The sequence below is a fragment of the Tympanuchus pallidicinctus genome, unplaced genomic scaffold (genome assembly GCF_026119805.1).
Source record: "Tympanuchus pallidicinctus isolate F22 unplaced genomic scaffold, pur_lepc_1.0 scaffold4, whole genome shotgun sequence".
Taxonomy (NCBI): domain Eukaryota; kingdom Metazoa; phylum Chordata; class Aves; order Galliformes; family Phasianidae; genus Tympanuchus; species Tympanuchus pallidicinctus.
This window is the reverse complement of record NW_026294758.1, coordinates 29,255,446-29,272,929: the sequence shown is the minus strand read 5'-3', so window position 1 is coordinate 29,272,929 and position 17,484 is coordinate 29,255,446. Positions and strand designations below refer to the sequence as shown.

The 17,484-nt window shown below is 40.6% G+C and overlaps 1 protein-coding gene across 2 annotated transcripts; it reads left to right on the top strand.

The window, feature by feature from the left end:
• The first annotated feature begins 248 nt into the window (after window positions 1–248).
• On the top strand, window positions 249–17,141 carry FAM174A (family with sequence similarity 174 member A). Of its 2 annotated transcripts, XM_052701246.1 has the most exons (4): window positions 249–587; window positions 11,422–11,556; window positions 14,476–14,535; window positions 15,749–17,141. In XM_052701246.1, exons 1-4 carry the CDS (start codon window positions 325–327, stop codon window positions 15,768–15,770), a joined length of 480 nt encoding a protein of 159 aa, XP_052557206.1. In that variant the 5' UTR covers window positions 249–324; the 3' UTR covers window positions 15,771–17,141. The 2 variants fall into 2 exon arrangements, with proteins under 2 accessions (XP_052557206.1, XP_052557207.1); XM_052701247.1 differs by lacking the exon at window positions 14,476–14,535.
• Window positions 17,142–17,484: the final 343 nt, after the last annotated feature.

Sequence of the window (17,484 nt, the reverse complement as noted above, 5' to 3'; positions counted from 1 at the left end):
TCGTTTCCTGATCCAACGTTTTGATCACAAGAGAAACGCGCTTGGAAAGTTTCCAAGGCTCTCCCTTAGGAGACCCCACGCTCAAAGAGCTCACACATCCCCACTCAGGGCGCATACGGCCAGCCCCGCACCTCGCTCGCTGTGAGTCACGTGACCGCGCCGGGAGCGCCGCGCTCCCCGCCGCCACTCTTCTAGCGGCTGCGGCGGCGGCCACCTGGCAACGGGCACTTCCGGTTCCGGGGCCGGGCGGCGGGGCCCGGCCGCGCTCAGGCCGCGGCCGGCGGCGGCTGAGAAGGGCGTGCGCGGGCGGGGCGAGCGGGCAGTATGTGGCCGTCGCCTCCTTGGCTGCTGGCGGGGCTGGTGCTGGCGGCGCGCTGCGGAGAGGCCGCCGTGGCTGTCCTCGGCGGCCCCTTCGTCTCCCCGCAGCCCACGGAGACAGCGGGCGGCACGACGCGGAGTAACGGCGGGCGGCTGGCGGAGGTGTCGGTGCCGCCTGAGGAGGGCCAGCCCATGACCCAGCGCGCCCTGTCCATACTGCTGCTGGCCAGCGCCGCTCTCATCGTCTACTTCGTGATCCGGACGGTGCGGTGAGCGCGGCGGAGGGCGGGAGGAGGGGGCGGGACTCGAGTGGGCTCGGCGCTGCGACGGCTGCGTGCCAGTTAGCGGCCCTTGCCGGATCTTCGTGGTGCTGTCCCGGCGGGAATAGCGACATCCCCGCCTGCTAGTCCTGTGGGGTTCTCGTGGGCAGTCTTTGTCCCATGTGCGAACGGGCGCCGTTCAGCTTCTGAGTTCTGTGCATCTCGTTTTCAGTAAACACTTCTTGTGCGTTCCTAGGAGAAAGATCCTTAAAATATTTCACTGCCGCCAATACTGCCTCTGTTTCTCATTGAAGCTTCTTGCAAAACTTTTTATTCTTTTATGATTAACCCCATAACAAGAAGTCTTTGTTTCTGGGTTTTCTCCTTGCATACTTAGTCTCTGAACAACTTGCAGCCTCGAATGTGTGATTACTCAGAAAGTATATGCATTGTAACTATGTTTCTACGCTATGTTTGTGTGTTTTCTTTCTCTTCCTTTTTTTTTTCTCAGAACAGTTAGCACAGTTTACGTGTTCTTTATGAAAACGGATGTAAATCTAGGGTTATGTATTGTTATGTATATGCATAATAAATAATAATAATAAAAAAGAACCAAACAACTGATGCTTAACCAAGAGTAGCATCTTGGTGTGAAGTACTGAGAAACTTCTCCTTTTTGAGAGCAAAGGAAAAAATAATTACTTCAGGCTGATTTTTAGTAAGCAAAATATGTCATGCCAAAACTATATGTGAGAAATGTCGCTTTTGTGACAAAAGTAAGCAGGCTTAAATTCAAACCTTGTCCAGTACAAGTACTCAGCTCTGTTGAAATTTAGAGTGATGTGGCTCTGGAAATACTAGATTTATGGCTTTTACTTCAGATTGGTTGTGTTGATGACAGTTACCTTCTGAGGTCAGATGTGCTTTGAGTCAGCCAGCAAAATCTTGTGGCTTTACTTTTTCCTGTTTCTGATATCCTTCCATGGGAAAAATGGAAGTGAAAGTGGAAACAGTTATGTCTGGCTGTAAGTGGTCAGGTTTTGGTATCTGGGAAGGGCATATAGGTGGCCTTTATCAGCAGAGCCCAGCACTGCCCCAGGTCACAGCAAAACAGCTTCAGCTGCTCCAGAAAGGGCCCACTAATGGCCATAGCTGAGTCAAGAGTGATGTTGGCTGTGATCTGGAAAAAGAGATCTAAGAAAGGGAAATGCTGCTCTACAACAGCAGCTAGGAGATAGGAGTGAGATATGGGAGAGAAGCAGCTCTGCAGGCACGAAGGTCAGTGCAGAAGGAGGGCAGAGATGCTTTTGTTGTGGAGCAGAAGTTCCCTGCAGTCCAGGAGATGCTTGTGGTGAAACAAGTTGTCCCTCTGCAGCCGGTGGGCACCATGGGGAGCAGATCTCCCTGTGCAACTATGAAAGAGCCATGGTGCAGCAGGTTGATGAGGCCTGAAAGAGGCTGGAGCCCTTGGAGAGCCCCTGCAGGAGCAGACCCTAGGAATCTGCGGTGGGGCAGGATGTCTTGGACAGGTATCTGCTGTGGAACTCCATGCTGGAGCAGTCTGCTCCTGAAGGATGAGCCCTGTGATAGTAGCTGTTGGAGGAATGCTTAGAGAGCTACAGCCTGTGAGATGGATCCTACGCTAGAACAAGTATGAAGGGGAATTACAGAATTGTTTGAAGTGAAAGAGACCTTTACAGACTATTTACTCCAACTCTGCAGCAATGAACAGGAATATCTACAGCTAGATCAGGTTGCTCAGAGCCCTGTCTAGTCTGACCCTGAATGTCTCAAGAGACAGGGCATCCACCACCTTTCTGGGCAACCAGTGCCAGTATTTCACTAATTTTATCATGAAAATCTTTTTCTTTATATCCAGTCTAAATCTCCCCGGTTTTAGCTTGAACCATCTCCCTTTGTCCTATGAGCCTGTTAAAGAGTCTGTCCCCTTCTTTGTTATGGCACCCATTTACGTACCGAAAGGCTGCTATCAGGTCTCCCTGGAGCTTCCTCTTGTCCAGGCTGAAGAATGCCTGCCCTCTCAGCCTGTCATCACAGAGGAAATGTTCTATCCCTTGAATCGTTTTTGTGGCCATAACGTGGACATGCTCTAACAGATCCATGTCTCTCCTGTACTGAAGACTCCCCATTTGGACACAGTACTCTAGGTGAGGTCTCACCAGAGCAGAGAAGAGGGGCAGGATACCTTTTTCCCCCAGCTGACTGTGGTTCTTTTGATGCAGCCCAGGATATGGTTGGCTTTCTGGGCTGTGAGGGTATATTGCACCACTACCCCTAGTTCCTTTTTGGAAGGGCTGCTCTCAATTCTTTTAGTTCCCAGCTTATACTGATAATGGGGGTTGCCATGACTCAGGTACAAAGCCTTGCTCTTGGATTGTTTGAACCTGATGAGGTATTCCTGGACCCAACTGCTTCAACCTTTCTAGATCTGTCTTGGTAGCATGCTGTCCCTCAGACATGTCAGCCACTTGGTGTTATCTACAAACACCGAGGATATACTAGATCCTACTGTTGATGTCACTGATGAAAATACTAAAGAGCATTTTTGCTAGTACTGACCTTTGAGGAGCGCTACTCATCACTGATCTCCATCTAAACATTGAGCCAGTGACCACCACACAGGGTGTGATGTCTGTTGCCTGGCTCAGGAAGTTATCCTCTATACATTCCAGGAGCCTCTTGGATTACTTGTAGCTCACCATGCTACTTTTCCAGGAGATGTAGGAGACAACACCTCCCCCTCACTTTCTTAACCTGTCCCTTTTGATCAGCTTGTAGTTGTTGATAGTCAAGCTCCAGTTGTGGGAATCATCCCACCAAGTTTCAGTGATGGCTACTACACCATGGTTTTCTAACAAGAAACAGCGCAGATAAGGCACTATGTCTGATCACAGTGAGTGTTTCTCATCCTGCCGTGAAGCTCCAGATCAGGGAGAACAGGGAAGAGGGTGTGATATTGAGCATGGTATTGAAGGGGAAGCCTGAGGAAGATGTTCCTACTTGCAGTTCTTACTGCCCTGCACTGTTATGGATTGGTAATAAATTAGTCTTCCCTGAGTTGAGTCTAGTCACAGTAACTGATGAGTTCCTCTGTTCTTATCTCAACCTATGAACTGTTGCATCTCTTTTCTTCCTCCTATGCTGCTGAGTAACTGGAGTATGATGGTAGAAACCAAGAGGCTAGCTGAGGTCAACCTGGCACCCAGGGCTTGACCGCTCTTTGGTGAAGAGCCTTTTCCTGACCCCCAGCCTGACCCTTCCCTGACACAGCTCCATGCCTATCCATCAGGTCCTGACACTATTGCCAGAGAGAAGAGATCTGTGCCTTACACTCCAGGCATTACCAGTTCACAGGATTAGACTTTAAAAGCCCATGTTTCCAATATGCTCTTGTGTATAGTTTAAGTGTACGTGTAAATGATTTGTTTCTTAATGCACGAAAACATTTACCACCTAGGACCAGTAAATTTGTTTTGGTTTTTTTTTTTTTTTACACATTTTTGAGAGCTGTGCTTTTGAAACGTTCATTGGTGAAAATGCTAATCTGAAAAATTCATTGTATACTTGTAGCAAAAAAGTTCAAATTAACTTGGACATCATGAATTGCAGCTGCAACCTTAAATCCACATGAGAAAAATGCTTGTTTGCTAATGATAGTCTGAGAGAAAATGCATACAAGTTATTTTGTACTCTCAACATTTTTTTTCTCAATAGCTGTTTTTATCTTTGCTGCTGGAATGGTTTTGTTACACTCATAAACCATTAATTGCCAGAAATTTAAGTATTGTTTAAGATAACTTGCATATAGATACTGAATAATGATGAAAGTTCTTTCCATAATAATTAAATCTTCAGCTATTATACTTTGTTACTGTACCAGAAGCTTAAAACCTTTCTGAATGGATGTTGTCTCAGCAAATGAGCACTGTGTTTTGAGCAAACTGCCTGGTATTTGTCCTGTTATGTTCCTGCTCATATACATCATCACAGAGAAAGCATGTGTTTTGTAAATTGGATTTGTGGCTGAAATTTGTGACAGTACTCATGTTAGAAATTGAAGGTTTAGATACAACCTTCCAGTTTCTTTTGAACATTTTTTTTTCCTTAGGGTAAAACCATGCATACTATTAACAAACATAAAGGTTTCAGGAGTTTATACAAAATTTCAGCATATTTGCACCCTTCAACTATTTTTTTTCATACAAATAATCTATAATTTAAAAATTAGAAGTAACATTTTTCCAGTTCTGATAAAGACTACAAGGAAAATCTAGGTACTGTTTGTTGGGATGCAGTTAGTCAAAGCCTTGCTTGGTTAGATAACGTATCAATCTCTTTCTTTATCAATTCTGTACATTCTGATAAAGATACGAGTTTTTGGTTTTCAGAGCCATTTGGCTTTCACAGAATCATAGGGGTTGGAAGGGACCTCCAGAGATCATCGAGTCCAACCCCCCTGCCAAAGCAGGTTCCCTACAGCAGGTCGCACAGGTAGGCAGGCATCCAGGCAGGTCTTGAACATCTCCAGAGAAGGAGACTCCACCACCTCCCTGGGCAGCCTGTTCCAGTGCTCCGTCACCTCACTGTAAAGAAGTTCTTGCGCACATTTGTGCAGAACTTCCTATGCTGCAGTTTCCGGCCGTTTCCCCTTGTCCTGTCTCCACTCACCACTGAAAAGAGTCCGGCCTCACCATTCTGCCCCCCACACCTCAGATATTTATAGACCTGGATCAGGTCCCCTCTCAGTCTTCTTTTCTCAAGGCTGAACAGACCCAGTTCACTCAGCCTTTCCTCATAGGAGAGATGCTCCAGGCCCTTCACCATCTTTGTGGCCCTCCGCTGGACTCTTTCCAAGAGATCCTTGTCTTTTTTGTACTGGGGAGCCCAGAACTGGACGCAGTACTCCAGATGAGGTCTTACCAGGGCAGAGTAGAGGGGGAGGATCACCTCCCTCGACCTGCTGGCCACACTCTTTTTAATGCACCCCAGGATGCCATTGGCCCTCTTGGCCACAAGGGCACACTGTTGGCTCATGGCCAAGCTGTCATCTACCAGGACACCCAGGTCCCTCTCTGCAGAGCTCCTCTCCAGCAGCTCATCCCCCAACCTGTCCTGGTGCATGCAATTATTCCTCCCCAGATGCAAGACTCTACACTTGCTTTTGTTAAACCTCATCCGTTTTTTTTCTGCCCAGCTCTCCAGCCTATCCAGGTCTTGCTGAATGGCAACACAGCCTTCAGGCGTGTCAGCCAATCCTCCCAACTTCGTATCATCAGCAAACTTGCTGAGGGTGGCCACTATCCCCTCATCAAGGTCATTGATGAAGATGTTGAACAAGACCGGACCCAGCACAGACCCCTGAGGAACACCGCTGCTTACAGGCCTCCAACCAGACTCTGCACCACCAACAACAACCCTCTGCGCTCTGCCAGTCAGCCAGTTCTCAACCCACCTCACTGTCCACTCATCTATCCCACACTTCCTCAGCTTTGTTGTAAGGATGCCATGGGAGACAGTATCAAATGCTGAAATCAAGGTAGACTACATCCTCTGCTCTCCCCCCATCCAGCCAGCCAGTGACAACATTGTAGAAGTCTACCAGGTTGGTCAAGCACGGCCTCCCCCTGGTGAACTCACGCTGACTACTCCTGATCACCTCCTTTTCTTCCAGTTGTCTGGAGATGACATCCAGCACCAGCTGTTCCATCACGTTTCCAGGGACAGAAGTGAGGCTGACTGGCCTATAATTGCCTGGATCTTCCTTCTTGCCCTTTTTTAAGACTGGAATGACATTGGCTATCCTCCAGTCTTCAGGCATCTCCCCCATCCTCCAAGACCTCTCAAAGATGACAGAAAGTGATTCAGCAATCACCTCTGCCACCTCGTTCAACACCCATGGATGCATCCCATCGGGTCCCATGGATTTATGAACATTGCCAGGGTGCTCTTGGACCGCCTCCTCTCTGACTAAAGGGAAGTCTTCCATTCCCCCAGACTCTCTCACTAACTTCCAGAGTCTGGGATTCCTGAGTGAGTGCTTTTTTCACTGAAGACAGAAGCAAAGAAGACACTCAGTATCTCCGTCTTCTCAGCATCCCCTGCTACCAGAACACCACCCTCACTTAGTAGGGGAGCCACATTCTCCCTAGTCTTCTTTTTACTGTTAACATACTTAAAAAAGCCTTTTTTATTATCCTTTATTAGCTTTGCCAGATTCAATTCCAGGCAGGCTTTAGTCTTCCTCGTTGCATCCCTGCAGGCCCTGGCAACATTTCTAAATTCTTCCCAAGTGGTCAGACCCTTTTTCCACATTTCCACATAGATCTTCTTAGCTTTGAGTGTGTGCACAAGCTCCTTGCTCATCCACACAAGTCTCCAACTTTGTTTGAATGCGGTGCCCTGAAAATCCATTTTGAAGAAAATCATGTGAGAGTTGATGCAGCTTTGCTGCTGTGGCTGTAACACTATTTTTCCTCCATATATAATTAATGTAAACTATAGCAATCTTTCAAACTTTCTTACTGATAAAGCTGATGATGCAATTTCTCTGTCAGGAAAAAAAATACATATCTGATTTCATTTCTAGCTTTGTGTATGAGACTTCTGTTTTCAACTGCACTTTTATAAAAGTTGCCTCTTTGTGCTGTGAAGATGAGTGTGGGAGGTATTTTCAGACAACTGAGTGTACATTAGCAGGCTGTGTGAGGCATCTTTGGAGATTGTGTTCTGGCATCCTGCAACCTCCAGCAGGCTGCTCAGCTCTAGATGGGTTGCTTTGAGTATGTGCCATGAAGAAGATTTGTGATCAACTTGTTCCTGTGTTTAACCGACACAGGAAGAAAGTCTGTTGGTTTTTTCTCTCTTTTTTTCTGGTATTGTTATTGTTTTGTTTTTGTTTTTGTTTTCCTCCAATTGTGTTATTGAGGAAAGCTTTTGTTACAATGCAGCAGATCTTTCCCAGGCTTTATTTGCTGTGATAGCTAGCTGTGTATTTTACAATAGAACTTCATGTCTCTTGTGCATCGTCATCCGTTTTGATATCCAGCTCCTTCTATGACAGAAGATTTTCCAAAGAACAGTGTATGTAGTAACAAGACATATAGTAGTAACATATATGTAGTAACATATCAATTGGAACTAGAAATAAGGAAATTTAGACATTGTGATGCATTTTGACAATTTTGCCTTCCATACTTAGATTTGATACTTGACACAAAATGCCTGACAATGCACAGAAACACTAATATTACAGTTCATATATCCTTTTTTTTTCCTTTTTTTCTTTTTTCTACCTTTTCTGTTCCTGGATAGTTCTGCTTGCATATAGGAAGCCTATTGCAGTCAAAGGTGATCTCCTGTATTTATGTAGGAAGAAGAGCAGCCAGGCTCTCAGTTCTTCAGCCTTCATGATTTGGTGAGAAAACAGATCTAGCAGATGAGATGAAATGGCTTTTTTCTTCTAGACAACTGTTACAGTATGCCACACAATTTGTCATACTACATCAGACTACCAGAAAACAGTTCAGTATGAATTATGTATCAGATAATAATTTTAAATAAGTTTCTAGGGAGTTATTTTTTAGCCTCTTAGGATTATTGAATTTCTTTTATGGATATGAAATCTGTAGCTCATGTGTGCCCTTCACAGAAGATATTAGCTTCAACTAATAAATTTATGAGGATGCTTTTTGTAACTGGCATCGTTCATGGTTCAGGAAAAATCAATTTAGTTTGAAATATTCATTAATGGAGAATGTGAATGGGTTGCACCATGTTGTGTAGTACACGGTATGAGAAGATATTTCCACTTTTAAGAAGATGTATGCTGGCTCATACATAAAGCTTGTCTGTAGGCTTGACGTGATTGGAAATTTCCCATACTTCTCAGAATCTTCCAAAGTATTTGTGAAGAGGAGGAGCAGAGAACAAGGGACATTTGTAGAGTTTAATAATAGTAAAAAATTTCAACTAGAATGGCACTTTACATAAAAAGAGAGATCAATTAGCAATTACTACTGTATTGAACTGATCTTGTTTCAAGTGTGTGTGGCTTTTAGAAAGCATATTCCCTTGCACCTGTGCTAGTTAGGATAACTTAGAAAAAGCAAATTCTTAGTCATCATCCTCTGAGCCGTTTTCAGTTCCGTGTTTCTTTAATCTTTTTTCTTTAGATGTGCTTTGGACTTGGCCTGTTTTGTTCAGCTCTCATTTCATTAACATATTTTCTGTTGTTATTTTTTTCTTAGTTTCTTAGTTCTTATTTAGCTCTGCTCTTACAGTTTATCATCTCTAACACTTCTGGTATTAATATTTGTTTGTGTCCTATTGCAGATTACTCTCATGTTGTCAGCTGTTTTTGTGAAATTATTGAGACTGAACGTGCAGAAATAAAACATGGATTTTTGTGTAACTTGAATCGCATTTTTCATAGCTTCATTAGACCACAAGGAGTCAGGAATAACTACAGTGATAAAAGTAATCCTTTTTAAGTTTATTATGCAATCAGAGCTTTGTGGTAGATTTTTTTTCAATCACTGGTTAGAAAAACAAACTTTTGTAAACACTCATGACAGTGCTCTAGCATTCTAGGTACGTCTGTACATGTATATTCTGCAAGCATCTCCAGTATCCTTGTAGCATTAGTTTGTTAACTAACTTGTATGTAAACTAAGTTTTTGTATCACAGTAATTTTCTGTTTCTCGGTAGCATTCATATGAACCTTTAAATTTGTGCAAGCCTTGTGATACCATTTGCCATTGGTCTAGTCTGTTAGAATGTCTGAGTGCTTACACCAAAATTGGTTGTGTACCTTTTACTTTAGTGAAAATAAAAGACATGCTAAAGCTACCATATTTTTCATCACACCCTCATCATGAGGTTTCAGAATGTTCCTCAGCTTGGTACGTTATAAGTATTTCACTTCTTTCTGTGTTGAGAACTGATTAAAATGTTTTTGTCCTGAGCTGAAAGATGACATTTTTGTGTTTTTGTGATTAGCCTTACCTTTAAACAATAAATTATGCTAAAGCACATGTATGGCACAACTGCTGCTGCTGTTTCGAATCAGGTAAAGGAAATTATAAAGCTAACTATTTCTTTTTATACCTAGGCTGTTCCAAAAGTAATGCCTCCTATTTATTTCCATGGAATTACAACAGATACAAGAGCACAATAAAACTATTTGGTATAGCACATTTGCAGTTACAGAACATTCTTTTTCAATGTAGCCACCACCACTGACTATGCATTATCCCCAGCCATGAACAAAAGCCTGCATGCTGCTCTCATAAAAATCTTCATGGCATCCGGAATGTGGCTTGTCCTTTCATGTCCTTGCTGCTGCTGTTGAAATGCACCATCTGCTGCCTCTCTGTGCTCACAGTGAGCATAATCCACTGTTTGGTCTCTAGAAACCAAACAGCAAGCTTAATGGGTGCCTTTTTTTTTCTTTTTTTTTTCTTTTTTTTTGCATGGAGGAATTCAGTGACACATCAATGCTTCATACGCATTTCTACGTCAGACTCCATTCTCTGAGTGCCCTTCTGCTGCCATCTGTCGCATGGCAACAAAATGTAGTGGAATATTGATGGGAAGGTTTGGCCTCTACTGCCATGCCACCAACATCTGCCCCTGACACTGTTGGCCAGCGTAAGAAAATATGAGGCTGTTCTTTCAAGCAGCCCTTGTACTGCTCTGTAATAGTAATTCTTTTCATTTTATAATGCCATATCCTGAAGAATGGTATTTTTTGTACCAAAGGACATCTAAGTTACTGGGATGATCATTAGCATAAAAATTGTACATAGTAAATCTTTCTGAAAGCTATGAACACCTCTCCTAGGTACCTATCTTAGGTTTGTAAATTCTGCTTCTGAAGTTGCTGAAAGAAGTGCTGGATTTAGTTGTAAGAGTCTAGAATACATACTTTTTTTACATTGCTTGTCTTTATGAGACTAAATTAACTGAAAGCAGCTCAATTTTGTAACAGGCATCTTTACATTTGTTTTTCTGAGAGACTTGTAATCAGAGTTCCCCCACTTCAGAGAGTTGTGCAAGACATACTAGATACATACAGAGCTGCAAAGCCAAGAACAGGGCTTACATGGGAGCCAGACCTACACTGTGAAGCCACAGAACAGATTGATTTGTATAAAAGCAATGCTGTTTTTTCAAGATGTTTATTACTCATTTCTGTAAGAGATGCTTGGGTTTCTCAGACCTCATGTTGCATATTTTACTGCACTTTATTTGACTTAATTCTAAACAGTATAGCTTTTTTTTTTTTAATTCATGAAGTCTTACATAGACTGAGCTGAAAATGATGGCAGCTATGGATTGTCCTGTATATCTGTTACAGTTTTCCTGTGTTTCTCTTTCATCTCTTGTTCTGCCAAATGTGCAGCAAATACGTAGTAAGAGAATTTTATTTTTTTTCTCACTGTAAGGTCTTCTAGTAGTGCATTTTTTACATTGGCATGTATTTTTATCAGTCTCTTGCATTTAGCTACTGAATAGCTTTCTGCATTTACTTTCTTGTTAGCTATTAAGTGCCTTTTAGTATTCTCTTCAGTAATTCTATACAAAACTAAAGGTGACAAACGCTTATTGGCCTCAGTCATTTCCTGTAAATTCTTCATTGTTGGAGCTGTCTGACAACTGAACTTCAGTGAGCTAAGAGTGTACACTGTAATTACACTAACTTTTTAAAATTCATGATCAGTCTCAGTGTAGCAGTGTTTTATGGGGATAATTCTCTTACACTGTTGAAATTGGAAGCAGGATGAAATTAATAGAACTTATATATCTCAAAATACATTTCAGGCTCAGAAGACATAACAGGAAAACAAGAAGATATGGAGTTTTGGATACAAACATAGAAAACATGGAGCTGACACCACTAGAGCAAGATGATGATGATGATGATACAACACTATTTGATGCCAATCATCCTCGAAGGTTTGTATGTAGGAGCTGAGTGTATGTCTACAAATAGAAATGAAGGTGTACAGATGATAAGAAGCTTGACTGAGGATGCTTAGTATTTTGTTTAATATGTGTATAATTGGAGACGTATTGTCAAAATAAATTGAATTTTTAATTTAAATTAATTTTAAATTTAGTAGGCAAGAGGATGAGGTTAGTACTTCAGTTCTTGATCTACTCTAGAACATGAACACCTTTGTCTTTGATTTTGTCTTTGACATATGAGTTCCAGAGAAAGTCAACAACTAATTTATCAGCTATACACACTTCAATTATTCCATTCTTGGATATTTTATTCTTGTCACTTACTGAGTGTATAAGGAGATAGAAACAAGAATAATAAGAACAGAAGTATTGTTTAGATCAAGGTACTTTACAGCTATAAAACAGTACACCTCTATTGGCAATTGATTTTAAGTGTTACCTAAGGAAAAAAATTATGATGTAGTATTGTAGATTTAAAAAAAAAACACAAAAAAACAAAAAAACTGTCCTAATTTCCAAATGCTCAGCTTCTTTTAAAATTGAAGTACCGAGGCAAATTATCATGTCCTTTAGCTAAACCAAACAATTTGGAAATATTTGAAAGTATCTTTCTGATCCCCTGATCCAGACCATTTTTAGTATAATCGTTAGGATGACATATGATCTAAATAATTTGAATACATTAGAAGTATTTCATTTATCTGATGACATAGCTATTGTCAGATAAGTATTTATCAGTATCAGCGTATGAAATTCCTCACATACTTTGTTACCTTCTCGATGAGAGAACTTCTACTATTTAAATACTGTTTATTTTAATAGTTTCAACTTCAGATGAAAACTAAAAATACCCAATGTTTTCACATAGAAAAAGTGGGAAAAAAGGTGGGATTATTTCTTTTCTGTGGGCCTGCAAAACAGCCTAAGATCTGATAGTGTTAGCTTACAGAAGAGGTGATGTCAAGATTGAACCACACTGCAAGAAGAACAATTATATTCAAGTAACTGAGTGTCCTGACTGAATTTCTGCATATGTTTCTGTTTACTTGCTAAGGGAATTTACTGAATAGAAGTACTACTCTCACAAGTGAATGAATAGAAAATCATAGAATCATTAAGATTGGAAAAGGCCTTTAAGACCATCAAGTCCAGCTATCAACCCATCATCACCATGCCCGCAAACCACGTCCCTAAGTGTCACATCTACAAATTTCTTCAGTACCTCCAGGGGTGATGACTACACCACTTGCTTGGGCAGCCTCTTCCAACACCTGACCACTTTTTCAGAGGAAAATTTTTTCCTTATATCCAACCTAAACTTCCCCTGGTGCAACTTTAGTCATTACATCTCGTCGTCTTGTTGTTATCCAGGAAAAGAGACTGATCCCACCTTGCACAACCTCCTTTTAGATAGTTCTAGAGAATGATAAGGTATCCCTAGAACCTTCTCTTCTACAGGCAGAACAATCCCAATTCCCTCAGCTACTCCTCATAAGACTTGAGGTTCACACCCTTCACCAACTTTTTTGTTCTTTGGACACTCGAGCACTTCAGCGTCTTTCTTGTAGTTAGGGGCCCAAAACTGACCACAACACTGAAGGTGTACCATTGCTAAAGCTGAGTACAGTGTGATTCTGCTTGTTCTGGCTACACCAATCCTAATATAAGTTAGGATGCTGCTGGCCTTGTTGGCCATCTGGGCACACTGCTGGCTTATGTTCAGTAGGCATCCCACATGATTTTCAGCTGTGCAGCTTTCCAGACACACTGCCCTAAGTTTCTAGCATTGTATGGAGACTTGACTGAAGTGCAGCACCTGGCACTTGGTTGTTGAACAACTGGCATTCAGCTTAAGAAAACGCTACTGTTTTTTCAGGAGTGCTCAGAAAGTAAGTGCTTAAGTGATGAAAGACAACACTTCTGAAATGGGAGATTGAGAAAGCAAATATTTTAAGTTATATTCCACACATGTATGTTGAAAGCTTGCTGTATTCTCCTCTATATAGAGACAAGCTGTCAAAATTTTGCAAGTTATGTTTATCTTGAAATTTGTGCATAGGAGAATATGAAGAATTGTGGTGGACAATCTGAATATGTTTAGCAAAACTGTCAGTAGTTCTTGGTAGAATACTGCTGATATTTTGCAAAGGGACAGCATTTCCAGGAAGGAAAAACTAACATTTTCCACATTAAAAACTAATGTGGAGTACTTTTAAAATATATATATTTATCAGTAATTGGAAATACACTTTTGTCAATTTCATTCATCCTGTCGTGTCTGCATGACAACCTGTGTAAGTTTCACACTGGGCAGCTAAGCTCCACACTGTTTACACAATCTCCTCAGGGAGAAAATATGATGAAGAGATGCTCACGCGTTAAAATAAGGACAGGGAGATTACTCTCAAATACAGGCACAAGCCAGACATACTTAGCTTAATCATAGAATCACAAAGTTGGAAAGGACATACAAGATCATCTAGTTCAACCCCCCTCCCACCACCATTGCTACCCACAAGCCTCTAAACCATAACTTGTACCTCTTCATCCAGACACCTCTTGAACACTACCTTCCTGGGCAGCCATCTCAGGAAGTGGCAGGTCCCTGTTGAACCAGCTGGAGTGGTGCTGCTCTGACATGGGGCACTGCTTGCCTTGGTGAACAGAGGTCAACCCTGTGGCCTCTCCTACTACCAGAACCCTGCCACATAGGCTCAGTATACACCTAAATAATCATTGTTCCCTAATTAGGGAGTAGAAAATGTGTAAGGAATCAAAACAACTGAAACAACTTGATGATAAAACTGAAACAATTTAATGATAGCAATACCTCAGATAATTTCAAATGGTATTTTCACTTTTTCACAATTCCAGTGATTTGGAGCTTGTTTCTATTTTTTATTTTAGAATAATGCAAATATGCAGTCAGGTGTGGAGCAACTATGAAACTAGCAAGAGAGGTCTTGGGTAGGTTTTGATTTTAATCCCTGTGTGTCATGGGCAAATCAGTGTTGCTGTTTTGCATAACTGCAGTCACTCAGCTTATTCAGTTCATAACTTTCTTATCGCCATAGATCAGAATGGAATGTATTCAAAAACTAAACACAGTCTCAGGAAAGTAGGTGTATAGTTAACACATTCTGGTGTGTCCATATGTTTTTCTCATAGACAACAAATTATGGAAGCAGTCACGTATACAAAAGAGTTGTGTGTTTCTGTATGACTTGCTGTAGACTGCAGTAGTATTCATTCTGCCTTGCTTTCTTTTCTAATTGAATCAACCAAGATCTTTTGTTTTAAGGTGTTAGTGCACAGTTCAGTACATTTTGTTAGAAAGTTTTAGGCCTGTTTTGTGTAAGCTGCTTTTTGACTCTTTATAAGGCAGAGCAGAGAAGCTGGTTTCACTCCTAAAATAAGCGTGGCTGTGTTAGTTGTTGTGCTGATATGGTAACTACCTTGTTGCAGTTTCCTTTCGTTGCTGTATGAAAAAAGCAGCATAGGTGCAACTTAGGTGTCTTCCTCTTGTCACCAGTTTAGTGCTCTGTATACCATGTTGTCTCTGTGCCTTACCTGAATCTTACCTGAATGTGAAGTTTTAACTCTTTTGTCCAGTGACTTACTGTTGCATGTCAAAATTTGAAATTCTGGCCTTTGGTTTCTCATCGTGCATTTTGGCCTAGATACTGTCCCCCTAGAGGGACAGTGTCTTGCAAGCACATCCTTAGTTTTTGAAGCTGTGTAATACAAGTTTGTGGTCCTCATTAAATCACTTCATGAATGCAGTACTTGCTAGTTACAGTGTGTTAATGAGAGTTAGCAAAATTTCAGTCTTGCGCGGTGTTTAATCTCACGGACTGTATGTCTTACATATATGTTTGTATATATACATATGGTTTTTAGTTTTGTTATATATATTTTATATTTTTTTTTATATCTGCGTATAATATATAAAAACAAAACTGAAAAACATAGAGGTCTAATAACTATTTTGGAGGTTTAAATGAACAGTGTTTTGTGGCATTTCACTTCACTGTAATGTGGTAACTACCTGTTTTTATGAACAAATTTAATAATAAAGAATTGCACCCTTTTTGTCTTAATGTTTGGTCTTTAAAAATGTAGAGTAACATTACCCTTGAAACAGCATTTCACATTAATGCATGTGTTTCTTCTGTTGTAGATTAGTACGTGCCTTGCAGTGAAATAACTTAATTCTTGAACCAGACGAGACTGCTTCACACGAGGAATAGGAAGCAAGAAGATGTGTAAGCTGGGGAGAGGCTAATTGAAACTTAGCATACTGCAGCATCCTTAGTTTGTTCCATAAATACTGTATCAATTTGTTGTTACCTTCCTGTATATAGAGAATTGTAAAGCCTGAGGAGAGAGGGTGCACTAAAACGAAAACCTATTTGGAAGGGAGATTACTTTTAAAACAGGGTATTTTTTGTTTGTTCTAAATCTTGTATGCCGTAAGTGTGGTATACAATTTTTCTACAACAATCTGGAATGTTAACAGGTTTTTGGCTGATATTAAATTATAAGTAAACTTAACCTGTGTAGATTACTCAGAATTGTTATAACTCAGTTTTAACTGAGGAGATGCTTTACCCTTTGCAGATAAAAAGCCAAACTACTGCCTTTCACGTTGAGATTTTTTTTTTTTTAACTAATAAAGTTGTTATGTGTAAGTTTAAGTGAAAAAATAAACCTGTTTACAATGTTTCTAGTATTTAATGTGTTTTTCAGCACTATATAGATATTAAGGATATTACTAATAGGGTCTTTCTAAAGATCGTAATGCCTCATCTTTTGCTGTTAAGTCAATTTCTTTGTAAGGGCTATCTTTAACTGATGTGAAACAACTCTTGTTCCGTTGACTTAGTGGTGTCAGCATTCAGACTTGTGATGAAGCAGACATCAGGACTTTAGGTAAAGTTCCTTACTTTTGTAGTCTGTATTCTTTTGTGCTTTAGATCTGGGGAAAATACTAAAATTGAACCATAACTCTAAAGTGAAGAGGTGACATCAGAAGCAGCAGTTACTTTGAAATATGCAGTAGCATTCACATGAATGTAGTTTGTTTGTTTTCTTTAGCCAGTGTCCTAAAATTTAATGGAATAACTTTTAAAATAGAGAAGACGTGATTTTTTAAAAATGTTTCACATCCTACAATGCTCTTAAATATTATAGGTGAAATGTAGAAATTCCAGGCTGTTAAAATTACATTGGTGTAATTGTACCACTAATTTTGTACATCTAATCTCAAGGTATAAACTTGCAAACAGACTCTTTTTCCTGATTATTCGGTCCCTTTTTGGAGGAGTACAGGAATATCTTCAAGACTACTTTTATAACAATGGGGAGTTGTCTGCCATACATATATATATATATATATCTTAAAAATTCTCTGCTAGCTGATTTGTACTGAATCCTATTTATTTTGCCATAGTGAAACCTTAGACTGGGTTTGAAGTAATCAGTCTTCCAAGCTAATGTTCATCTACAGTTTGCTCATGTGCCACAGTCTGCTGGGAAATACATTGTATGTACAATAAATTGAAGTAATTTTATTTCCTCTCCTCTTGTACACATTTTTTTTTTTCATCCATAGTTAAAGATAAAACTGAAGTGAGAACACAGGCCTGATTTTTTTGACGAGTCTTAGCTGGGAAATCTAGAAAGAAATATTGCAAAAAATAGCTGTATCATTGGCTGCGAGTGAGAAAGCAACAAGTTACATGGTAGAGGTAAAGCGTGTTATTCCCATATGAGAAGGGGACCAACGTCATTAAAAGGTCAGTGTAACTGCATATTTTCTAGCAGTGTTGCATGTTAAGCTTAGCAGTAGCGACCATCTTCCTGACTTCCTAGACTTGTTTTAATTCTGCACAATCTTTTTAAGCTTTGAGCTGA